This window comes from Ammospiza caudacuta, chromosome 9, assembly GCF_027887145.1.
Source record: "Ammospiza caudacuta isolate bAmmCau1 chromosome 9, bAmmCau1.pri, whole genome shotgun sequence".
NCBI lineage: Eukaryota > Metazoa > Chordata > Aves > Passeriformes > Passerellidae > Ammospiza > Ammospiza caudacuta.
Window position 1 is genome coordinate 12,711,389 of NC_080601.1, and position 21,427 is coordinate 12,732,815.

Consider the following 21,427-nt stretch of genomic DNA (forward strand, 5'->3'; position numbering starts at 1 on the left):
TAAATGTGTGGGGTTGTGGTTTGTTGGTTTGGTTTGAGTTTTTGTTCCAGTAAGTTAGCAGACTGACATCATAATGTTCACCTGACATTTGCATATCAAGAGGAACTCGTGGTGATTAAGACAGCTTTAAACTTTCATCTATAAAATCCTTAATGTAGGACTTCCTAGTTGGAATGTCCTGTGATGCATTAATTTAATGGTGTGGAGTTGTTCAAGATCAAATTTTCACTCCTGGGCAAAGAGCTGGCTCCTGTGAAATGCACTTGGTGTTCAGGAGGCTTTGTTTACACCCTGGGACTTTGGCCTCAAATAAGTCTGAGCTCAAAATGAGTTTTAGACAAACCAAGTGTGAAGCCGCTGGAATACAATGCCTTACTCAGGATGCCTCTATAGCTGTGAGCATCTAAGTTCTGCTAATGATTCTGAATGTTAAAATTCCTTTTATTGAAGCTTTAATAGGAGTAAGGAAGTAATGAGTAACTAAATAAAATTACTCTGCTGTTATTTATAGTTTAGCTAAGCAGTTTCTATACAGGTTTATTTTATGGTCCAGAATATTGAATGTTGGTTTTTTTTTTCCTTTCTTCAAACATTACACTTTGAGAATTGTAAGCTTTATGGTGGTATAAAACCTTGTGCTGTCTGTTAGCTTCTCCTCAGGTGTGCAGGAGAATTCAAGATTTGAAGAGTCAAACTAAAGCTTTAAGAAAGCAAGAGTACCTTCCTTCCATGGCCATTGTAATCTATACTTTATTTGCCATGTGGAAAAACTGTATTCTCCTTCCCACCCCTGCTGTTCCAAGCACCTGTCCAAAATAAAGCCCCCAGCTGTAGGCATATGATATAATAAGACCAGTATCAAACTGGTCAGAAAGAGAGAGTTTGCAGAAGGGATGGAATAATACAGCAAAGTCCCTTGAATTCTTTGTCTGTTGTGCTATAAAACCTGAAAGAATTGTTTTATTTCTTGCAGTTCTGGTGTCAATTACTTATGGTTTATGCATTAGTATGACTTGCTACTACAGCCCTAAATACAATTATGATTCCTTAAAGAGAAAAATAAATTACAAGTAAAGGCAAAGGATACCAATGATTTGTGAGTTCAGAAAAAGATGCTCACTCATTACAGACATTCTGAATCTTCATGTTATTAATCAGCGTTGCCATTATTTACAAAATATAGTGTTTATGCTTGAATTCTTCCTACACTTTTGGAAAGGTTTAAAGTACAAGAATATAATGGAAATCTGAGAAAAAACCCAATAACATTCATCTGATTATTAGCTACAGGGATAAAACAAGTTGTTTTGTTTGTACAATCGAAGTCTTAATTTGAATTAATTTTGCATTTGGGTTCAGTTTTTTAAAAAATCAAATGCAGCCATTTTGTATATTAAGTATTCTCCACTGAAGTGTTACTCTTGTAAATATGAGAACTCTGGTTTTAATGTTTTTTAACTTAAGAAAATCCACATCCACTACCTTCTACTCTTAAATGCAAATATAGTAGCAGGAAAAGTCACACTAGATTTATATTTGAGTGGGTCAATGCTGAGCACAGATGCTTGTCAAGCTGGGGTGAAATGGGGTGTATTATTTCCCAAGCCATTTGAAGAGCAGTGTGCATTGCACCATGCTGCCTCTGCTCCCCAGCCTGAGTGCTCAGGTACAGTTCCAGCTGAGCAGACTGGGGCTGCCTTTCCCAGGAATCCTCAGGGAGGGATGCTCTGGCACAGTGGCTGCTTGATGCTTTTGTCTCAGTGTGCCTTCTTTACCTTAACATGCAGGAACAGCCCCAGTTGATGCAGTATTTGGGATATGTTATGTTTTATTTGTTATGTTGTCCCTAGACACTAACTAACGTCTCTAGAATGATTTAATTGTATATTGTACATTGATACTTGAGGGCTGAGATTGATCATGGGCTGAGATGCTTAGCTCAGTGGCTCAGCAGAGATTGAAGGCAATAGATACTAATATCAGTATGTGCTAAATAGTTCTGAAAATGTGTTAGAATAATTAATTTCATTCTGAAGTAGTATTTACTGTTACCATTCCTAGAGGAGAGACCAAAACCTGTCAGACATTTGGCACTGACTATTATAATTGCAGTTTCAATTTGAGATAATCTTTGGGGTTAAATACTGAAATAGATGGTATTATTTCAATGCTTTAAATAAAAATCATCCATAGTTAAATCAGGTCTTTAAAAAAGCCAAAGCAGCACACTAAACAGTTGCTTAGTCATTGTCACATCAGTTACTATTAAAATAAAATTATTTGTTTGTTTGGTCCTCACCTGAACATGTTTTGCTTTAGGAAGGAAGTCCTGTTCCACAGAAAGCCTATCTTCCTTCCAGATGTAGCTTAAGAAAGCTTTTGTTGTACAGCTGAGCCAAAGGCCCCACAGAACAGCACATTTGCACAGTCCTCTGGGGCAGGGGCCAGTGAGAAGAGGAAAAGGCAGTCAGCTGTTCTGTGCTGAAATGTAACCAAGATGTTTCAGGAAAAAAAGAGCATCTTCACTGTATGGACAGAGCAATGTGTTTCTTCCTGATCATTTCTCTGCTTGTAGGCAGTAAGAATAATGACAGGCTGCACTAATTGCATTATTGGATAGACATTTAGTCTTTTAAATCCAAAGCAGGAGCAACCTGTCTGGAGATGTGCTGAGGTAAGAGGCCTTCTAGAAGGATGTAAGTCACTATTAAAGAATGAGTAAGAAAAACAGTGTAGCTTTGCTCTAGGAAAAGTAATGTGTGCTGAGGTTGGGTTAATCAGAAGGTGGTGAGATCGAGGGACCCCAGCTCCACAGAGGGAACAGGACTGGGTATCCTCCAGACACTGCTGCTGCCCCCTCTCTCAGGAGCTTTTCCAGCTGGGAAATTGCAATGTTAATACTTCATTGCCATCTGTTCCTTTCAGACATGTTGAGGTGATTAATTTGTCTTCTTAAGCCCCTTGAAAATGAAAGCAGTTTATTAGTGCTAAGTAATACTGTTAATTGGCAAGAGAGAAAGAGGCAGCATGTGGGTTTATGAGCTGGAAATAAATCATTCTAATCAACTCTCATGCTACCAGTTAAATAACTTAGTGGAACTTGCTGTGTCAGTCTCTTGTGTCCTCCCCCTTCAGGGGACTTTAGGGTCCAGGACTGATTTCTAAATTTTATTTCTTTTCCCTCCATACAGAACTATGGATCTGAAATGGAGAATATAATGTTCTGTTCAGCTTCCTTCCAAAGCACTGATTTTTACACAGGCCACAAGATCCAGCTGACCCTCATCAAAGCAGGGGAATCTGAGCCTGTGAGCCTGTGTGCAGAGCCCTGGGCTGCTGGTGTCTGCAGGTTCTGCCTGTCCACAGGTACTGTGTGTCCTGCAAGCCCCTCGTGCCTGCTGAGGAAGGGAGCTGTGGTGCTTTCTGTTGATGCTGTAGTCCAGGTCATCCCACTCCCCTGCCCCTCCACAGGAGCAATTCTACAGAGCCATGTGGTTTTAAAGGAAAAGAGATGGGTAAGCTTTGTGGGTGATGTGGGTTAGTGCAAATGTTGTTCCTTTTCTTGTTGAGAAAGCAACATGCACACAGCAGTTCTGCCCCTAAAAATGGTTGTGCTCCCTTTCCACCTCTGCCAGCTGGAATGAGCATGTCCATGTCCATTTTCTGTGGGGCAGCACCCTGCCACAGGCAAAACCAGTTCCAGAAAATTGTTTCTTTCCCCCGGAACTCTTTCACCAGCCTTGGCACACAATTGCTTGTGGATTTTACTGTATCCATGAAGGGAATGGTGCATGTCCTTTGCCATGGTTGCTTGGATGTCCAGCTTCTTTCTTGAGGTGTAGAAGTGCTGAGCCTGGAGCTGACAGCCATCACATGTACCAGGGCCAATGTGTTCAGATAGCGGAGTACTAAGCTGTAGCTTGTAAGTCTTTGGGAGCATTAATCCTTTCAGATATGTGACCTCAACAGATGTCATCTGTCTTATTATCAGGCTTTCAGTATACTACAGGCCATGCCTCTCAGATGGCGTGTGAAGGAAGCTTAGAAAGCAAAGGGGAGGGACACAGGCAAGGAAACGATGCTGCTGATTTCCACCCCCTTCCAGGCACCTTCTGCTCGCCTACAGGCACTGAAGACAGGTATCATTTGTGGTATCACAGGTGTGATGAAGGGGAGATGTTGTCCCCCGAGGTGTTAAAGGTAGTGGGACTTAAGGAATGTGGGTCAGGCGCTCCCTGCACTCCTGCTGGCCAGGATTACATCTCCGAGCTCCACCTGGTGCTCAGGGCCGGCGCACAGCTCCGCAGGACGCACCCGCTCTTCCCCGGCATCTTCTGGTCCCTGCTCACCTCCGGCAATTTTTACTGTACAGCAGAGATGGGCTCGCAGCTCGGGGTGCAGTGGATCCTGCCCAAACCCCCTTTTGTTGGTGCTCTCCAGCAGGCGTGCTGACAGACAGCTTTCTGTGGTGCAGGCAGCACACAGAACTGTCCGGGCCTGAGTGCCAGCACCTGACCTGTGCTGTACTGCTGGAGCTTGAGGTCCTGACACAGACACAGCACCCTCAGTGATGACACATGCATAAAAGGCCTTTTCCCTCCTCTGCAGGCTTGTAGGTAATTTGCTTACACTGCTTCTGGTGTTGGTTTTAGTGCAAACTGATGCATTCCAGATTGGGACTGGCAGAAATTCCTGTGTGCAGGTTATTTGAATGCTGTCTTGTGTTCACATTGTCTGGAAAATCCTACAAATGCCACTGCCTCAGAGAATCCAATTTTAGAAAAGCTTTTACATTGATTTAAATGCACAATATGATGTTATAATTTGTTTTGTTGTAATTTCTTCCTTGTTCACATAGTGGTCTGTGTTTTCTAAATTCCATGCTGTTTTTCGGCATCAGCCTCACTCTAACAGTAGAATAAGGAGTTAATTTACTGTTGTGCTGCCATAACTGTTTTCTTAAAGAAGGATCTTTGGAAAAGATGAGACAAGTGCTTCTGAGAAAGCAGAAGAGACCTGTTTTGATTGTGTGATGGATGTTGTTCAACAACCTGCTCCCCCCACTCAAATAAAAGCAAACCCTGGAGCTGTAACACAGCTCTTGTGTTCCAAGTCTGCACTGGGAGTCCTTTCCTGCTCCAGTTTTGACTGGAATATGTGTATATATATATATATATATACATACATATATATATATATATATATATATATACATATATATATATACATATATATATATATATATATATATATATATATATATATATATATATATATACACACTGGGGGGACTGCAAAATGTTTAGTGACCAAAATCACACTGATATTTTGCTACAGGCTCAACCTATGTTTGTGATAGAACAGCTTTTCTGAAGCAGGTTGAAGGTTTGTAAAAACAGTTTTAGTTTAGTTAAAATTGTTTATATGCTGTTTACATGCCTCCCTCCATCTAGTGTGAGTCCTTTGGTGCTGTGCCTGTTAATTTTTGCATTGATAGGTTTGGGCCACAACAAGTAAGAAATTTGTTCATGTCTGTGGTGGGAACCTAATTCACAAAAGCAGCCCATTGCTTCCAGAAGCTTTGCCTTTGGTTAGGCTGTCTGGAGAAGCTACAGAAGACCTTCCTGAGAACCTCTTTAAATGAAAAGTGAGTGTGGAGTTAGGTATAGGTGGTACTTTTGTTCAATGTGAAGTGGAATAGAAGAAGAATAGACAGTAAGTAAAAAGTTGCAGAAATGAGAAATCCCTAAACTAGGGAAAGGAAAATGGCTGTGTGTGGTGTGCAGGAAAAGGCCATTAAAACATCTGTTTACAGTTTATATATGAAACCCTTTGTGTGGGAGTTCTAAAACATTTCATTCCTCTCTGGCACTGAGGTAGCTCGACACAAGCACAAAGATTCAAGGTGAGTAAATACAGCGCGGAGAGCTTTGACAGTGCCCCGGGGGCAGTGAAGCCTTTGGAGTTCAGCACAAGCGGCGCTGCTCGCTCTGCCCCCGGGGCGGGCTGGGGCCGAGCTCGCCCTGGGGCCGCGGGCCCTGCGGGAGGCTGGGGCTGCATCTGGCGCACAGCTGTGGGACCCAGTGCCAGGTCACGGCCGGCCGGGAAGGGGACCAAGGACACACGTCAGACAGATCCGTGCAGGGACGGTCATGCACCCGGGCTGGCAGGAACGAGGGAAAACAGTCCCTTTCCAGCGGCAGGGCTTGAGGAAACTGGCGATTCCCGCGGGAGCCTGCGTGAGGTTCCCTGACGGCCACAATGAGGACTTTTCTAGAATTTCATACTCTGCCGTGGGACTTTTGCTGCTTTTGACGGGAGAGCCAGTAGCTTGGTCAGCCTCCGTGTCCCGCTGCACCCGCAGCCTTGCCGGGCTGGCTGAGCTTCCTCATTCCCCGTTTCCGAGGCAGGGATGGACTGCTCAGCTGTGTGGCAGCACTGCAGAACAGGGAACTCACATTCCAGAGCATTTAACAGAGAAGTTAACACAGCTGATGCCCTTCAACTGCATCACTGCAGTTGTTGAAAGAGGAACAGTCTGAACAGAACACAAACATTCTTTAAACCCCACAAAATTTGCTCTAGAGCCATTGCACCAGAGAATATTCTTCAAGTTTTTTGTGGTTTGAGTGCTGCCCAGTAGTAGTTTTGCAGGCCCATACCAAAGAAATGGAGAATAAGCTTCAAGTTTTCTATCTAACCTCATGTTTCCAGGGGATGGGAAGGGATGAATCTCTCCCTGGTATTCATTCCCACACTGCAGACAAGCAAGGAAAAATGTCTTTGAGTGACACTTTTGCCAAATCAAGGAAGGATGGGCTTTATGCCACAGAACCTATGCTTTATGCTGCTGTAAGTGGGATTCCCATTCAGCAAGAAATAGCACTGAATCTTGGGTATGGGGATATATTACCTGGTGTCACAAACTTCTGAAGGGAAAAGCTGCAGGCTTTTATCCTGATTAACTATTACTGATGTGTATTTAGATCCCTTTTATGCATCCAAAATGCTTTTCTTCATGCTGTGGTTGGAGGCTTATTGTGAACACTGATACATTTTTATCCAATGCTGAGGAACTGCCCACTACATCCCCATCTTTGCTCCTGTTTTAACATGAGCGGATTATCCTGTTTATTTTCCCAGAAAGTTGCATCTCTACACAACCTTTTGCCTCTATTTTAGTAGATCACCAGTTTGCCTTTTGCTTAAGCTGATGCAATTTTAAGTTTCTTTTTTTGATCCACTATGCAGGTTTGTATAAAAAGGTGCATCTGGCATGGCAAAGGGTATGGCTGAGGGAGGAGCAGTGTGTTCTGCCATGAGGGGTGGGAGGAAAGAGACCATTAAAAGATGCATGTGGTTCCTTAACCTTGATATTCCTTTAGAGGTTAAATGGAAGATGTGTCCAAAGAGCAAATCCTCTTAGGAAAGCATGACCTTGACCACAATGAATCCACACAGAAGGTGTACTGTGTGAAGCAACTTTATCAACAAAAACCTCTCAGACCATCTGGATTGTGATATTGCCTTCGTCAAGCCTGTGGAGGACGTGACAGAAACTTGTCATTGTTCACTGTGCCTGCTTGCCCAGGAGAGGCAGCTTTCTTTCCTTGGGAGAGTCCTGCTGGGTAGCTGCATGGGGGGACACGTGGTGCATGAGCACTCCTGGTTTTCCAAGGTCAGGCAGGGTTGGTATTATTTTTCCTCTTAAATCCAAGTACACAGAGGAGGATTATATAACACACTCTGTGTCTCTTACATGTTTAGACAAGGAAGCCAAATACCTGAAATGCTTGTTCCTAGGGTAACAGCACATCTGGGATTAGGCGGCTGATTTATACTTTCTCTTATGTCAGCACTGAATAATTTGTAACCGCGAGTAAGGTCCTGATCAGAAGAATGGCTACTTGGACTGTGCCCAGAGGAGGAAATGTGTGGGAAATTGTGACTCAGCTACCACATCATCTACTTAGATTTCCATTTGAAGTCCTTTCTGATTGAAGCCCCCCTACATTCTTTGTTAAGCTTTAAAAGCTGTGCATAAACTTACAAAAGGCAGCACTTCACAAATGTGCTGGCCGTAAAGGCTGAAACGTCACGGAATCACAGAATAGTCTGTTTTGGAAAGGATCCAGGAGGACCATCGAGTCCAGCTCCTGGATGGTCCCCACAGGGATCGAGCCCTCGGCGTTTATCGGCGCCGCGCTCTGGCCAGCTGAGCTGAGCTGATCTCGCTCCTGACCGGCTAAAGCGTGCGGGCAGGGAGCAGTGACTGGGTCCTGTTCCCAGCAGGAAAGCGGGGCGGCTGTACTGGGAGGCGTTCTGCCATGCTTCACACTTGCGGAAAGCCACACCAAGGCACGTACTCTGGGAAATTTCCGGTGGACACGATAAAGACCCACAGCGGTGGCTCGCCCCGTGATACACGTTCTGTGCTCCGAGGATTTTGCCGCGATTCCCGGATTTTGGCTGCCGCGAGGAGCAGCAGCAGTGCCGCCCACAGCGCTCCCTCAGCCGCTCCGCCGCTCCGGCAGGGGGCGCGCGGCCGGCGGTCTCGCGAGAGCGCGCGGGGCCGGCGGGCGGGCGGACGGCGCGGGGCTGAGGGAGCGGCGCGCGGGCAGCGGTGAGGGGGCGGCGGGGCCGGCAGGGCGGGGCAGACATCCGGGGGGGAGCCGGGAGCCGTCCCGTGAGGAATCCCGTAAGAAATCCCGTAAGGAATCCCGTAAGGCACCCGGTAAGGCATCCCGTGCGGCACCTCGTGCCGTGCCGCCCTGCGGGAAGTGCCCAGGCAGCCGGCCTGGCTCGGGCAGGTCGCTGGGGAAATGGACGCTCCGCGGCGCAGGGCTCGCTCGGAACACGGAGACGGGGTTTTGTACTGATCTCGCTCTCCGTGTGCCGGGGAGGTTGTGCCTGGAGCGCTCCTAAAGCCACGTTTCTAATTGCAAAGGCCAAGTCTTTTGTTAGTAGCTGCGCTTCTCGGAGGTTATATAAGCAGTAAATGTCTGGGTTAGCAATGGTCGGGGTTGTGCCGCATCGCGTTTGTTAAAGTTTGTCAGACGTGTGTTGTTCGTTGCTGGTAAGTGATGTGAACCGGAGCTTGGGGGGTTTGCCGAGCATTCTGACAGCTTTAACTCGGTGCTTGTGGCTGGGATTAAAGAGAAAAGATGATAGAGGAACAAGGTGCCTTCCCCCGAGCCTTTCGATAAGGTGTGCAGTCAGGGGAGCGGAAAAAAGCCGGCAGCCATGTAAAAAACACAGCTCGTCACGCTGCAAGTGCCTAACCTTGGGTAGCTGGATGTGCAGAGAGCATGGCAGTGCTGCCTTTGGGGCCAGGTGCTGCAGGTACAACCGGGGGTTTGTCACTTGTTTTCCGAAGGGTTTATAAGTGCAGTAGTCTGGAAGATGTGTTGTAATGTGCAATCTGAGTTAAGGTAAATGTGTGTCTTCCCCACTCTGGGGTATCTTCTTTGGTATTTTCAGTAATTATAGCATAGAGATATCAGGCCTTCATATTCAGATACCTTGTGATTTCAGTTATTTGCTTGTTGTGCATAAAATATTTATGATAGATGGAATAAAGTAGTGATCAGACTTCTTCACAGCTGCATTAGTGACTTGTGATTGTTCAGAGCCCAGCTCTTGTGAGATTGTCTCAGTACAAGTGCTCTGTGCGCTGGCCGGGCTGTTTCAGAGCTAAAACAGGCAGAAAACGTAGTCACAGGTGTTCAGGTCTGTGGCACAGACCATATACTGTGCAGACAGATGAAAACTACCTGAATTTTAGAAAATGTAATTCCTAAAACTTCTGTTACTATTTCTCAAGGTGCTTATTTCACTTTTTCTCTGGCTTGAAACTGTTAAAGGTTATTTCTTTGCTTCACATGGCTTATGACTTAAAAAATAGGGTGTGATATACTTGTTTTGGAGTAAAATTATCCCTCTAGCAGGAGCTGCATGCAGATACTGGTACATAATGCTGATGCTGCACTGTTCAAAGTGCTTGTTATGCTTGGATGTAAATGGGAAGTTCCCAGATTCAGCTCGTGTACTTAGAGTACTTCACTCCCCGACCACAACTCCTGCCTGTCTAATTTGGGAGAGCTTCTTAAGAGGAACTTCTGTTTTTTGGTGGGGTTAGATGGAAGTCAGTGGGGATTTCAGTTCAAACAAGGCTGCTGGTTTAAAGCCACATAAAGACAGGTCAGAGAGACCTCTGGAGCAGTCTTGTCCTGCCAAATGGCAGAAATCATTCCGTTTATAAATAGAGCCTGTTCAATGGGAGGCTTCATTCCCTTCAGCAGCTTTTCCCCAACAAAGGCTCTGCACAACCCTGGTTTTGAGGTGATTTTTCCACACCCATTTGAAATGGAAAACAATGCTGTTCCCAAGGGCAGCGGGGATGGTTGTGCTGAGAGTGAAAAGCTGGTAGAACCAGTTTCCTGCCAGCCTGTTTGCAGAAGAGGAAGGGTTGTCTCCTCCTCCTCTGCTCACCAGCAGCCACATACTTAATTAAAAGCTTCAAATTATTTTTGTCCAGCGGTTTCTGACCTGTGGGAAGTTACATCCCAGGGGTGGAGCGCAGGCAGCCAGGAGGTTGCACAGAGCACCTGTGACCAGGAGTTGTAGCTGCAGGGTCTTGTGGTGGCACTTCTCCAAGGAGCCATAAGTCTTCTGTAAAAACTGGTAGTTATTTTACTATTTAGAAACAATAATATAATAATGCTTATCATTCAGGCGGTTCTTTTGGTTTCATGCTATGACATTTTTACTGCTTGTATGCAGACGAGGACACGTGCAGGGCCCATCCCTGGGAGTATTCAAGGCCAGGCTGGATGGGGCGCTGGGCACCCTGGTCTAGTGACAGGTGTCCCTGCCTATGGCAGAGGCATTGGAACAGCGTGATCTTCAAGGTCCTTTCCAACCGAGGCAATTCTGGGTGCTTTCCTCAGCTGAGTGTGTGAAATTGTGGAAGCAAGACTAGATGTGACAAGAGTTGTGTATGTGTGGGTGTCATTTTGGTCCTTCCAGGAGCTAACTCGCATCCGAGCTGCTCAGTGTCAGGATTCTGGCACGCTGCAGGCTCAGTGCTGGATGGGGAGCCTCAGTGCTGGGCTGTGCATGGCCAGGGCCGGAGGGCTGAGCTCGGCAGCTGGATCGGCTCGCAGCTCTTTGGACCTTGCTGCTCCATCCGCGCTGGATGCCTCAGCGCTCGGCTCTGCTTTGTTGTTGCATGAAGAAGATACATTGCCACACTTAGCAAGTTGCAAGAAATAGCGGTTTTGTTGCAAAACGTTGAGGTTCCGCGGTTTCAACTGCTGGTAGGACGTTCGGAGGCGCTCGGTGCTGTGGCTGACGGAGCCAGGCCGGGGCAGAGCGGCTCGGCCCGGCTCGGTCCCCGCCCGGCCCGGTGCCGGTGGTCGCGGCCGGCCCGGGCCCGCCCCGCGCTGCGGACGTGCGGCTCGGCCGGGCGCGGTGGCCGGGGCGGGGCAAGGGCTGGGCCGCCCCGATAAGGCGGGGGCCCGCTCCAGCGAGCCGGGGCTCGGAGCGGATATTTGCAGCGTTGGGAGCATTCCGGAGGCCGCGCCGGGGAATGGAGGCCGCGTTATAAACAGGACATTGCGGGGTTGCTTCCTGAGCGCGGAAAGTAAGTGCGAGCTCATCGGTGGGGTGTGCGTGCCGTGGCGCACGGAGCGGGGGCTGCCGGGGACCCCCGCGTGCCTGGAAACCGCCTGGTGGCACGGAAATGGCCAGGGCAGGTCACCGAGCGTGGCAGCCCGGTGCCTTCCTGTGTTTTGTTACTCTTGAGCCGAATTGTGTGATCGCGGGTGTATCAGAGCATGTGACCTGAAAACCTCTTAAATTCTCAGTGCTATTTGGGAGTAACTGGGAAGCAATGAAATAGGTGCTTGCCCCCACTTGGTTTTGTTAGAGGTTTGTGGAAATGAAAAAGAGGAGTGGATTGGCTCTCATGCTCCACATATGAGTTTTACTGGCTTATTTGCAACAAAGCCTCAGAACAGCCATTTTAGCAGGGGCTGGCTGGCTGGAGGAAGGCAGCATTCATTCTTTCCATACATTCTGGAGTGAGTCCCTTGCAATCATTGAAAAGAAGGAAAAGCAGCTAACAGTAGTTTCAGAGATCATTAGAGAAGAGTGTGTAAGCTTCTTAAATTTAATTGTGCCACTACAAAGTTGCTAATACAGAGTGTGATAAAGTAGGTTAGCATAATTTTCACAAGAGTTAAATACATTATCTATTGTGTGAGCAAATATGGTAGTTTTATTTAGCCTTTCAGACTTTGATGTTGTTATGTAAGAATATAAAAATGAAATAATAACCAATATGATGTTTTAAATTTACTTTTGGGTACATGATAGTTTTTAAGGTACCTAATATCCTTGTTTTCTTGGCTGGGTGTATTGCTGTCATCAACTTGTTAGATTACATCTGAGAACTTAGGGCTCCCACTTACACTGTTGGCTCCTACTTGCTGTAGGTTGTACATGAGAGTTGCAAAGCAAGATAAAGTCTGGGGAGTGTTGTGAGAAAAAGCTTAGCTTACCTTTTATTGCATTTTGCTAGCATGGTGAAGATCATGAAACCTTATAGAAGTGAACCTGTGAACAAGCTAGGGGATGCAAATACTGGTGCTCACAGCACAGCATGGAGAATGATGTATTTGGACTTCTGCACCGTCTGATTTGGTGCAAAATAACATCAATATTACATTTGAGTTCTCTTGTATTTGTGCTCTGCAGTTCCTAGAGGATGAGGTGTTATGGTGAGGATGGGATTGAGTTGTGTGCAGGGCCTTGGGGTGGCTTCTGTGTCTTGTGTCCGGAGGGACAGGGAGCCCATGGTGCTGAGGGAACCGAGGGAGCTGCAGCCTCTGCTCCTGCCCCACCATGAACATTGCTTTTTCTGTCACCTTCCACTGGCAAGCCACTCTTAGCCCTCTCCTGTGTGACACACACACAGTTTTATATCTTCCTGTAGAAGGACTTTTGGGTTGCAGTTTATATGATCATGGGGCTTGGAAATTGCAGACTAAATAGCTGCTCAGGAAGCAAGTTCTTGGTTGTCTTGTTAAATTCAAAACTACTTTCAGTTCTCTCCAGAGCTGTGGTAAAATTTGTGACATTTTAGATTGGCACATGTGTATACTTTAAATCTGCTGGGAATTTCCATAGTTGTCATTGCTGAAGACTCGTTTAAATAGAATAAATACTATGAATGTTTAGTGCTTCAGGAATCTCATGAAACTGACAGGAGAATTCAAACTCTTTGGTAACAAAATAACCCACTGGTTAGGAAAAGTGCTTGCAGTGATCCTTCCTGTTTTTACTGAAAATCCATACTGTCTTTTCTCTTACTTGCAGAATCCTTGCCAGTATCACTTCTGCAGAAATTTTGTATTTGAACCCCTTCTACTTGAGGCTGTGCTGAAGCTAAGTGACCAGAGCTGTGCCCAGGACAAAATGGGTAGCTGTGGAAATTCTGGCCTCTGCAGCTTAGTAAAGAATGATCTTTGTAGCAACATGTGGGTTTTCAGTTCTTTACAGAAACTGTATTGGAATTTTCTCACTTATGGGAGCAAGCTCATTGCCTGCAGAGGAAAGAAGGGTGACTGAAATATTTCCTGCCCCTGGTCAAGCCATTCTCCCCCAGCTCCAACATTGCTGCTGAACCTTCCCTGAATCCACCCTCAGCCAGTTTGCTGGCTAGGCATAAAAGCTGGAGGAAGGTGCCTGGCAGGGAGGATTGCCTAAACTCCTGTGGCTGAAGCTGTTGTCAAATATCTGTTGGTTTTCCTGTGATTGTGCAAATTCTGTGGGCTGAGGTGTTTCAGAGACCGTTGTTGCTCCTGGAGGAGAGCCTTATGTGTGTTTAGAAAACTTGCATCTGTGTAGGGTCTTAGGGGCTTTTTTGTTCACCTTTAAAGTGAAGTAGAGCAGATGGTTCTTCATATGATGCCCTTCCTCTTCTCTTAAAGAGGAATAGAAACTGTTAAGAAATCGTTTTTTCATTGTGTTTTAGGAACACTTCAAGAATGAGTCCACCACAAGATAGAAATAGAAATTCCTGCAGCAGTGAGACTCTGGCAAAGTGCCTTCAAGCAAAGAAGGACTTGGAAACAGCTATATCTGGAATTGTCAAAGCTGAACAGCAGATTAAAGAAAACTGGCAGGAGGTAATTTTAAATTACTTCTTAAGAATTTTTTAATAACTAACATAATTCCAATTAAAGTTTTTATTATTCCAGAATATTTACTATTATCATAGTGGTCTGAAATTTTCCTAGCAGTTTGCAAACACGTTGCTGTGTCATTTTGCCAACACTCTTGATAAAGGTATTCCTGTATACCTTTATTTTCTTTATCAATTCTGCAAGCTTAGGCATGCAGCATTTCCAAAAGCTGATGGCTGAAACATCAGAATAGAGAGAGATTACTAATAACATTATTCTTTGCTACCTCTTTAAAGGTAGCCTCGGAACTGTTACTGACCTGAGTCATGTGGGTGACTGTGCTGAGTTTCTGAGAAATAAATCACTCCAGAAATGCCTTTTGCCACTGACAGACAGGAGTTTGCAGTCAGTGCAGCACATGTGTGTGCACTGTGCTTGACAGATGTGGAAATGGTGTGTGTCTCCTGGCAGGTGAAGGCCAAGATCCACAGCCACATCAGCCGGCAGCTGGAGTGCCTGCGCAGCCGTGAGGTGTGGCTCTTCGAGCAGGTGGATCTCATCCAGCAGCTCAAAGAGGAGGCCTTGCAGCAGCAGGCACAGCAGCTCTACTGGGTAAGCTTGGTTGCTGCGCTGGCATTTTCCAGCAAACTTTTTTCTTGCAAGTATTGGCTCAATTTTAATCCTGGGAGCTGAAACAATAACGTGCGTTTTGTCTTCCATGCAGTACTTGGGACAGTTCAATTGCCTTATTCATCAGCTGGAACACTCCTACAGTAACGAACTGGCAAACCAGATTTCAATTTGCCTGGAGAGGTAAATCTGTTTTATGATGCAAGTTAACACAGTTGGGTTTATTTTAACTTAGGAATTTAATCTGATTTTTTTATTCTAATAGAAGTAATAGATCTCACTGTTCCTACATTTTCAATAGTTCCTAGAAATAAGAACAGCAGTCTGAGGTGATAAACCAGGGCTATAATGAGCAGGAGAGGTACTCATTTATGCAGATTATTTCAAATATTGATGGCAGTTGAAGTAAGAAGGTGAAACTTGTGTTTTGCTGACAATTTATTCTGTTCTTGGTTTGTAGATAGCCATTCCTTTCTTGTATGCTGTATCAAAAGTCTTCTTTGTTGCCTAGTTAGTGCCAAGTAACTTGAAAGCCTTTTTATGAAATAACGGACTGACTTCTGAAACAGGACAGATGAAGATTGTAATTTTTTTTCCTTTCTGTAACAATCACCTTTCTCTTTCAGACTGGAAAGTCTTACACTCAAACCTGAAGAGTCTTCCATCCTGAATTTTGAGGCTGACACATCTTACCTTCGCCAAGCTATTACCTCATTTGGTTCCATTAAAACGATGGTAAGCACCAGGACTTCCCTTCCCTTGGAATATTTGCCTCAAAGATTTTTTTTTTCAGTAGAGCAATATATTCCAAGTGATATTTTTGCTTTTAGTGACAGCTTGAATGGCTTCTGTGTGTGAGTCATACAATTTTAGCTGTATAATAAATACACAGTGGTTTATTAATTATTGCATGTAGTTTTCAACTGAGTTTAGTTATGCACGTTATTTTAATGTATTTTGGCAGAGGCTGAGGGAATGACTACTGCATTTTTCCTCTATTCCAGCAGATGAAAGTTCATTACTGTTTTCTTTAGATAGCAATAGTTAAAACATAGTAGATATTTTCTGTGATAAAAGTATTTTGGGATTCTGATGTAAGCGGCGTGTTTCCTGTGTTGTTGGAGACAATTCTGTTAAAGGAAGCAGACTCAAGGTAGTATTTTTATAGTAAATTTTTCTCTGTTTGTATATGTTGAGAACATTGTTAGCTATAAAGCACTGAGAATTTGTAACTGTGCTTTACTTCTGCTTTATTGTAGAATTTGTCCTAGAAACTGGACAAAATGGAGATTTAAATTCATTTTTACTTTTCTTTCAGCAAACCTCAGAGAGAGAGAATACTTCTCCCTGGTTCCCAGGGCAGAGTGTTGCCCTAATGAACTGTGAGCAGGTAAGACTGACCTGTGTGTGTGTGTTTAATTGCATTAGAGGAAAGAGGAGAACTCAAGCACGTTATGTGAGCTTGAGTAGTGGCTTGTGTGTGTTTAAGATGCTTGGGTAGCCAGTGACAGTGGCTGTGGTGAGCAGAGTGATCTGATATCGTAGCTGCTCCAGGAGCAGAGTATGAAAGTGCGTGTGGGGTGTGGCTGACAGGATTTTTTTAATGGAATGTTCATTATGTTGGAACTATCCAATTCCTATGGGATTTTTTGTAATTAGAGGGGACTGTTTTTCCTTCTGGTGCAGAAGTCCTGCTGCCTGCCTGTGTTGGTGTTCAGCACAGCTGCTCAGCAGCCAGTCCTTCCCTAAGCAGGCCTTGTCTCTCGGCAGCAGGCGCAGTGCGGGGCAGTGAGCGCCTCGCTGGCTGGCTGGTTACTCGGAAGCAGGCCCGTGCCCGTGCGCCAGGCTCCCTACGTTCCCAGCACCAACCTTGAGGAATGGGTCACCCAAAAGTGTGTGCCAGAGCCCAGCCAGGTAAACCTCTTGTGTGCTAACCTAGTTTTGAACGGAGGGGAAAACACAGTACCTGATTGCAAGCACAATGTGGTGGGAATGAAACCTTCTGTAGTACTCTTCCTTCTGCCTCATGTTCCCCTGATGCTTTGGCACTCACTAGCTGAATGCTCTGAGCTCTAACTATACAAACAGAACATTGCCTTTTAGTTTTAATAGATATATTTCAATGTGTCTTTTCTAGAATTTGAATTCTTCCAAAGTCTGCTATTTTGAGCAAGCCTGGGGAAATCTGAAGGCTTTGGAGAACTGGCTTCTGCACAATCAGCAACGTGATCTTGCTGGGAAGACAGATTCCCCTGGTTGCAGGGACTCCACCGCTACTCTTAACTCATCCTTTTCCACTGTTGAAAAGGTGGAGGAATTAGAGTCCCTTGGACAAGAAGACATGGACCTTTCTGACTGGCTGCTTACTCCTGACACAGAAAATGGAAGTATTGCTTCAGATGAGAAATGGAAGAATGAATTTAAACCTTTTAGGGAAGAATGCAATTTGAATGATTGGCTCCTCAAAGCTGAAACATGTACCAGTTGTCCTGGCAGCCAGAGCAAAAGTGTGGAAATTGAGAACCTGGGAAATCTGAAGTGCCTGAATGAGCATCTTGATGGAAAGAAATCACCCACTACATCTGCTGTAAATGCTTGGCTTCTTCAGCATCCTCAGGCCCCCTTTAAAGTGGAAGATGTGTGCAAAGCTAATGATCTCTGTGCCAGCTTTTCAGAATGTGTGTGTGATGAAAACTGTGGAAAAGAGGCTCTTTGCAAATGGCTTCTGAAAAAAGATGGGAAGGACAAAAATGGAGTTCCAGTCAGCCAGAGAGATGTTCCAGACCCTCAGCATGAGAAGACCAAGTTTGCTGCCAGTTCCTGGCTTAGCCCCGCCCAGCAGCTCCCAGGGGAACCCGTGAGTGCAGAGAAAGCAGATTATTCAGCAGAGATTGCAGAGCCCTGGAAAGCTTTGCTCGAGAGGCCTCTGACAAGCTGGCTGGCCAAGGCTGAGCACAAAGCAGAAAGCACAGAAGAAAAGGAGAGTTGGGAGAAAGCAGACAAGAGTTTCAAGAGTCCTTTCCTAGACCTCTTGGCTCCATTCCACCTCCCCTTAAATGTAAACAGTTGGGTGTTGGCTTCAAATGACCTAGAAAATGCAAACCTGCCTCCAGTGGAAGATAAATGGCTTCTGCGTAAGAAAGCACAAGTGAGCATAAGCTCTTGATACTTTTGTGTCTAATGTGCCAGGTTTATTGCTTTACTGAATTTAATGGCTTCATTCTCTTCCAAAGTCATAGCTCTTCTAGATAATACTGACTGAAAGTTTTTAGGTTTCTTGACTGTTTTAATGTTCTCGCAATTATTAGTTACTTAGCACTAAACAAGTTAATATGGTATACTAAATGAAGAAAGTATTAATCTCAAAGACTCAAAAGTCAGTTTTGGTTTTGAACACTTTACAGAATTTGAAGATGTATCAGATTGTATTTATGTTTGGGGTTGGTAATGAAGGTGACTTCTCTTTCAGGACTTTGGCCTTCCTACAGTTTGTGACCTTTTTGCCTGCATGAAGCTCAGTGGAGATAACGAAAAATGGCTGTATCGGTCTCCTTTACAGGTAGGATACAGAATGTATTAGAACAGCTGAGCCTAATCAGAACTGGGGGGTACAGAACACACACACTGGCAGCTAATGGTCACCTTAAATTCTTTAAACCTTAAGTTTAACAGCGTAGTAATTTCCTCCCCATTACACCTTTTTAACAGTTTGGACCGTTCCTCTTTGTTATTAATCCTCCTCTTCTGATCACAGGCCAGGGAGGGAATCACTTCTGTTCTTGTGTAAATCTCTCAACTGATTGACACTTGGTAACTCCGACTGTAACTAAGATATGGAATTAGTGTATCAATCTCCAGGCAGCTTCTTTCTTACCTTTGTAATGTATTTACAGCTGACATAATGCCTTTCCTTTCTGATGATAACTCTTTGTCATTGTTTTTGCAATTAATGAAAATAGTCCTTAGCAGGAGTACTTCAAACCCTTAAAGGCAGGATCCTCAATTCTGGGAGGAATGTTAATATAACTTTTTGTTATTATAGTTGTTTTTTTTTTCCAAAGTTGCTTTTTATCAAAGAGAATAATAACCCTGTTTTAAATTTGTTTAGATGTGAAGAACTGGATGTGTTGAAACCATCCCCTTCCTGCTATCAGTCGCACATCACACTGAGTGACTGCAGCCAGCTGAGTGCTTGTGTTTTGTGTTTGGCCATCTGCTTTCTCTTCTAAAATTATAACAAAAAGAAAGATTCCTTATCTAACAGAGTTCTGGTGCAGAAGATCCCTTTTTGTTGTCATTAATTCTGAAATGTAAACCCACTGACCATTAGCAATCTGATGCTTTAGAGGTGTTAGGCAATTTCTATCTGTTATGGGAATCCAAGGATCTTTAATGGGTTGACACTCCAAGTATGTTGAGGCCAGTGCAGGTATAAAGCAGAATCTTCCTGGTGCTGTGGAACATCCACCTTTGACAGTGACTTTACAAGTGCTGCTGTTCTTTCAGCTGCTACAACTGTCATGCGTTGGGTTCCAGCTTACTTAGGCTGTACTTGCAAGCAATTTGTTTATGGAGCAGTTGCTCACTTTGGAGGTTTCATTTGCATCTTGTGTTGGTGCATTTCCCAGCTAAATGTGTGAAATCCAGACTTGGAAAAATACATGGATTTATGGGACCTAAACATGTGACAGGAGAATTGGTAACTTAGTTTTAAATCAAAACTCTTCTTGTGAATTTTGAGTCTTTCAGAGAACAGGGTAGGGTGTTAATTTTCATGCATCAGTAGATCAGACCCTACTGTGTCCCCAGCATTTACAAACAATTTGAATGTCACTGAAAAAGCTGGAAAATGAAATGTGGGTTTCTGTTAGTTCTAGATAATTCATAATGAATTCTTATTGACTAAACCACTGGAAAGCAGGCATCTTAGCCACATAATATTTAAAGGTAATATTTGGGGAATTAGATGCCTTCAGCAGATTGATGACCTGCTGTTTAATTGGGAAACACTGACTTGGCAAACTGTGGCTCCCACTGATGCAGTTTAAAGGTATTTAATCTGTGGTTTCCATGTGATTATGTGTGTGAAAGTGGATCTTCCTGAAGCTGTGGACATAATATGAGCAATACCTCTTCAGATATTTAGCCTTTTGAGCCTGTAGGAACGAGTGCAAAGACGGTCTGCGGAAACGTGGATCATGCCTGTCAGGCTCCATGGAAAACTGTGAAGCTCCATAGCTTCTGGTGCAGCTTCTACTCACTTAACAAATTGCTCTTGATGACTATGAAAATAGGTCCCCCTTCTCCCCATCCCTGCAGCCTGCCCGGGAATAAAAGTGATTTGAGTTCCTCACAACCCTGAGAAAAGAAATTATTATTAAGATCCAACCTTGGTGTCACTTTGCAGTGTGAACACATTCCTGTCTGATCAATCCTGTGCATTCATTTCAAAGTAAGTTTTTAGTCTGAGAAGGGGAGACTGCACATCTGAAACCAGACCCTGAAAGGGCTTAACATCAGCAAAACACTTGAGGCTTTTGTACTTTCATAGCCAGGGCTTTCTGCTGGAGGCAGAGAAGTGTTTTAGGAGTTCACTTTCCCCTTCACGTGTCCTTGTTGCTCCATGGGAAGACTGCACTGTGACTAACTCCAGCAACAGATGTGATCAGCAGCTGAACTTAATGAATGGGATTGACGTGCAGCCCACCTCTTCCAATGAATTCCATGTAGTCGTCATTGTGTGCTTTGTCTCAGTTCATTATGAGCCTTTAAAACTTGGGGGTATGTATTCCTTTACTCAACTGACTTGTCACTAATTGATATTTATGTGAAACATTGATTAGTCTTTTCCATTAAAAAATAACTGCAACCAAAGTGTGTATTATGTCTCATTTACAAGATGGTCAACAAAAACTGCTGTGGCACCTGTCCAGCTTGCCTCTGTCTGGAAGCTGCTACAGTTGTGCTTCCATGCAGATGGGATTCACATGCTTTAGTTCATTCTCCACTGCCTGGAGCTCAGTGCAGCTCCAGAGCAGGGAAACTCTGGGAGCTGGCACACTCGAGAACACTGAGTGGGAAGCTCCTGTCAGCTCCTTGCAGTGTGACCCCCTGGGCATGCAGCTGGTGTGTCTGAGTCACCCGGGCTTTGCTCACCTGTTGGAAGAAACAGACTTGGACAAAATGACCCATTTGCTTCTTAGCACTCTTGAATACTTAGTGAGGATTCTTGGATTTTAGTAGCATTTGGTCCTCTTCTCCCATGGCTGAAGAACATCTGTGCAATTGGAATTGAGTTCTTCTGTCTCTGTGGTGTTTGAGCATCAGCCTCCCTGCACGACCGGTTCCTCCACTGAGTATTGTCCAGTATTTAACTGCAGCCTGCACTGCTCATTGTTCATTAGGAGAACGTTTACAGCTGGGCCTGGCAGCCTTTGAGCCACCATACCTTAAATTTCATGTGGGGATGTGCACACACACCTTTTTTTTAAAGTGGACTGGAAGTTCTTTGTTAGAGCTAGTCACATGCAGAACTCCTGAATGTGTATCCTGAATGTTGAGCTTTCAAAGGCAGGGAAAAAGTGCTTCAAAATGATCCCAAAACAAGA

The 21,427-nt window shown here is 44.7% G+C and overlaps 1 protein-coding gene across 5 annotated transcripts; it reads left to right on the top strand.

The window, feature by feature from the left end:
• The first annotated feature begins 8,577 nt into the window (after positions 1-8,577).
• NCOA4 (nuclear receptor coactivator 4) lies at positions 8,578-20,693 on the top strand. 5 transcript variants are annotated; one of them, XM_058810126.1, is made up of 10 exons: positions 8,578-8,623; positions 14,039-14,192; positions 14,661-14,801; positions 14,914-15,002; positions 15,446-15,554; positions 16,138-16,209; positions 16,590-16,733; positions 16,957-17,973; positions 18,289-18,378; positions 18,928-20,693. In XM_058810126.1, exons 2-10 carry the CDS (start codon positions 14,052-14,054, stop codon positions 18,931-18,933), a joined length of 1,809 nt encoding a protein of 602 aa, XP_058666109.1. In that variant the 5' UTR covers positions 8,578-8,623; positions 14,039-14,051; the 3' UTR covers positions 18,934-20,693. The 5 variants fall into 5 exon arrangements, with proteins under 5 accessions (XP_058666109.1, XP_058666108.1, XP_058666107.1 ...); XM_058810125.1 differs by lacking the exon at positions 8,578-8,623 and adding an exon at positions 8,642-8,734; XM_058810124.1 differs by lacking the exon at positions 8,578-8,623 and adding an exon at positions 11,476-11,644.
• The last annotated feature ends 734 nt before the right edge of the window (positions 20,694-21,427 follow it).

Coding starts and splice junctions, on each gene's coding strand:
- NCOA4 (XM_058810122.1), top strand. Junction 15,003..15,445: donor ATTTCAATTTGCCTGGAGAG/GTAAATCTGTTT, acceptor TTTCTCTTTCAG/ACTGGAAAGTCTTACACTCA. Junction 16,210..16,592: donor CCCTAATGAACTGTGAGCAG/GTAAGACTGACC, acceptor TCTCGGCAGCAG/GCGCAGTGCGGGGCAGTGAG.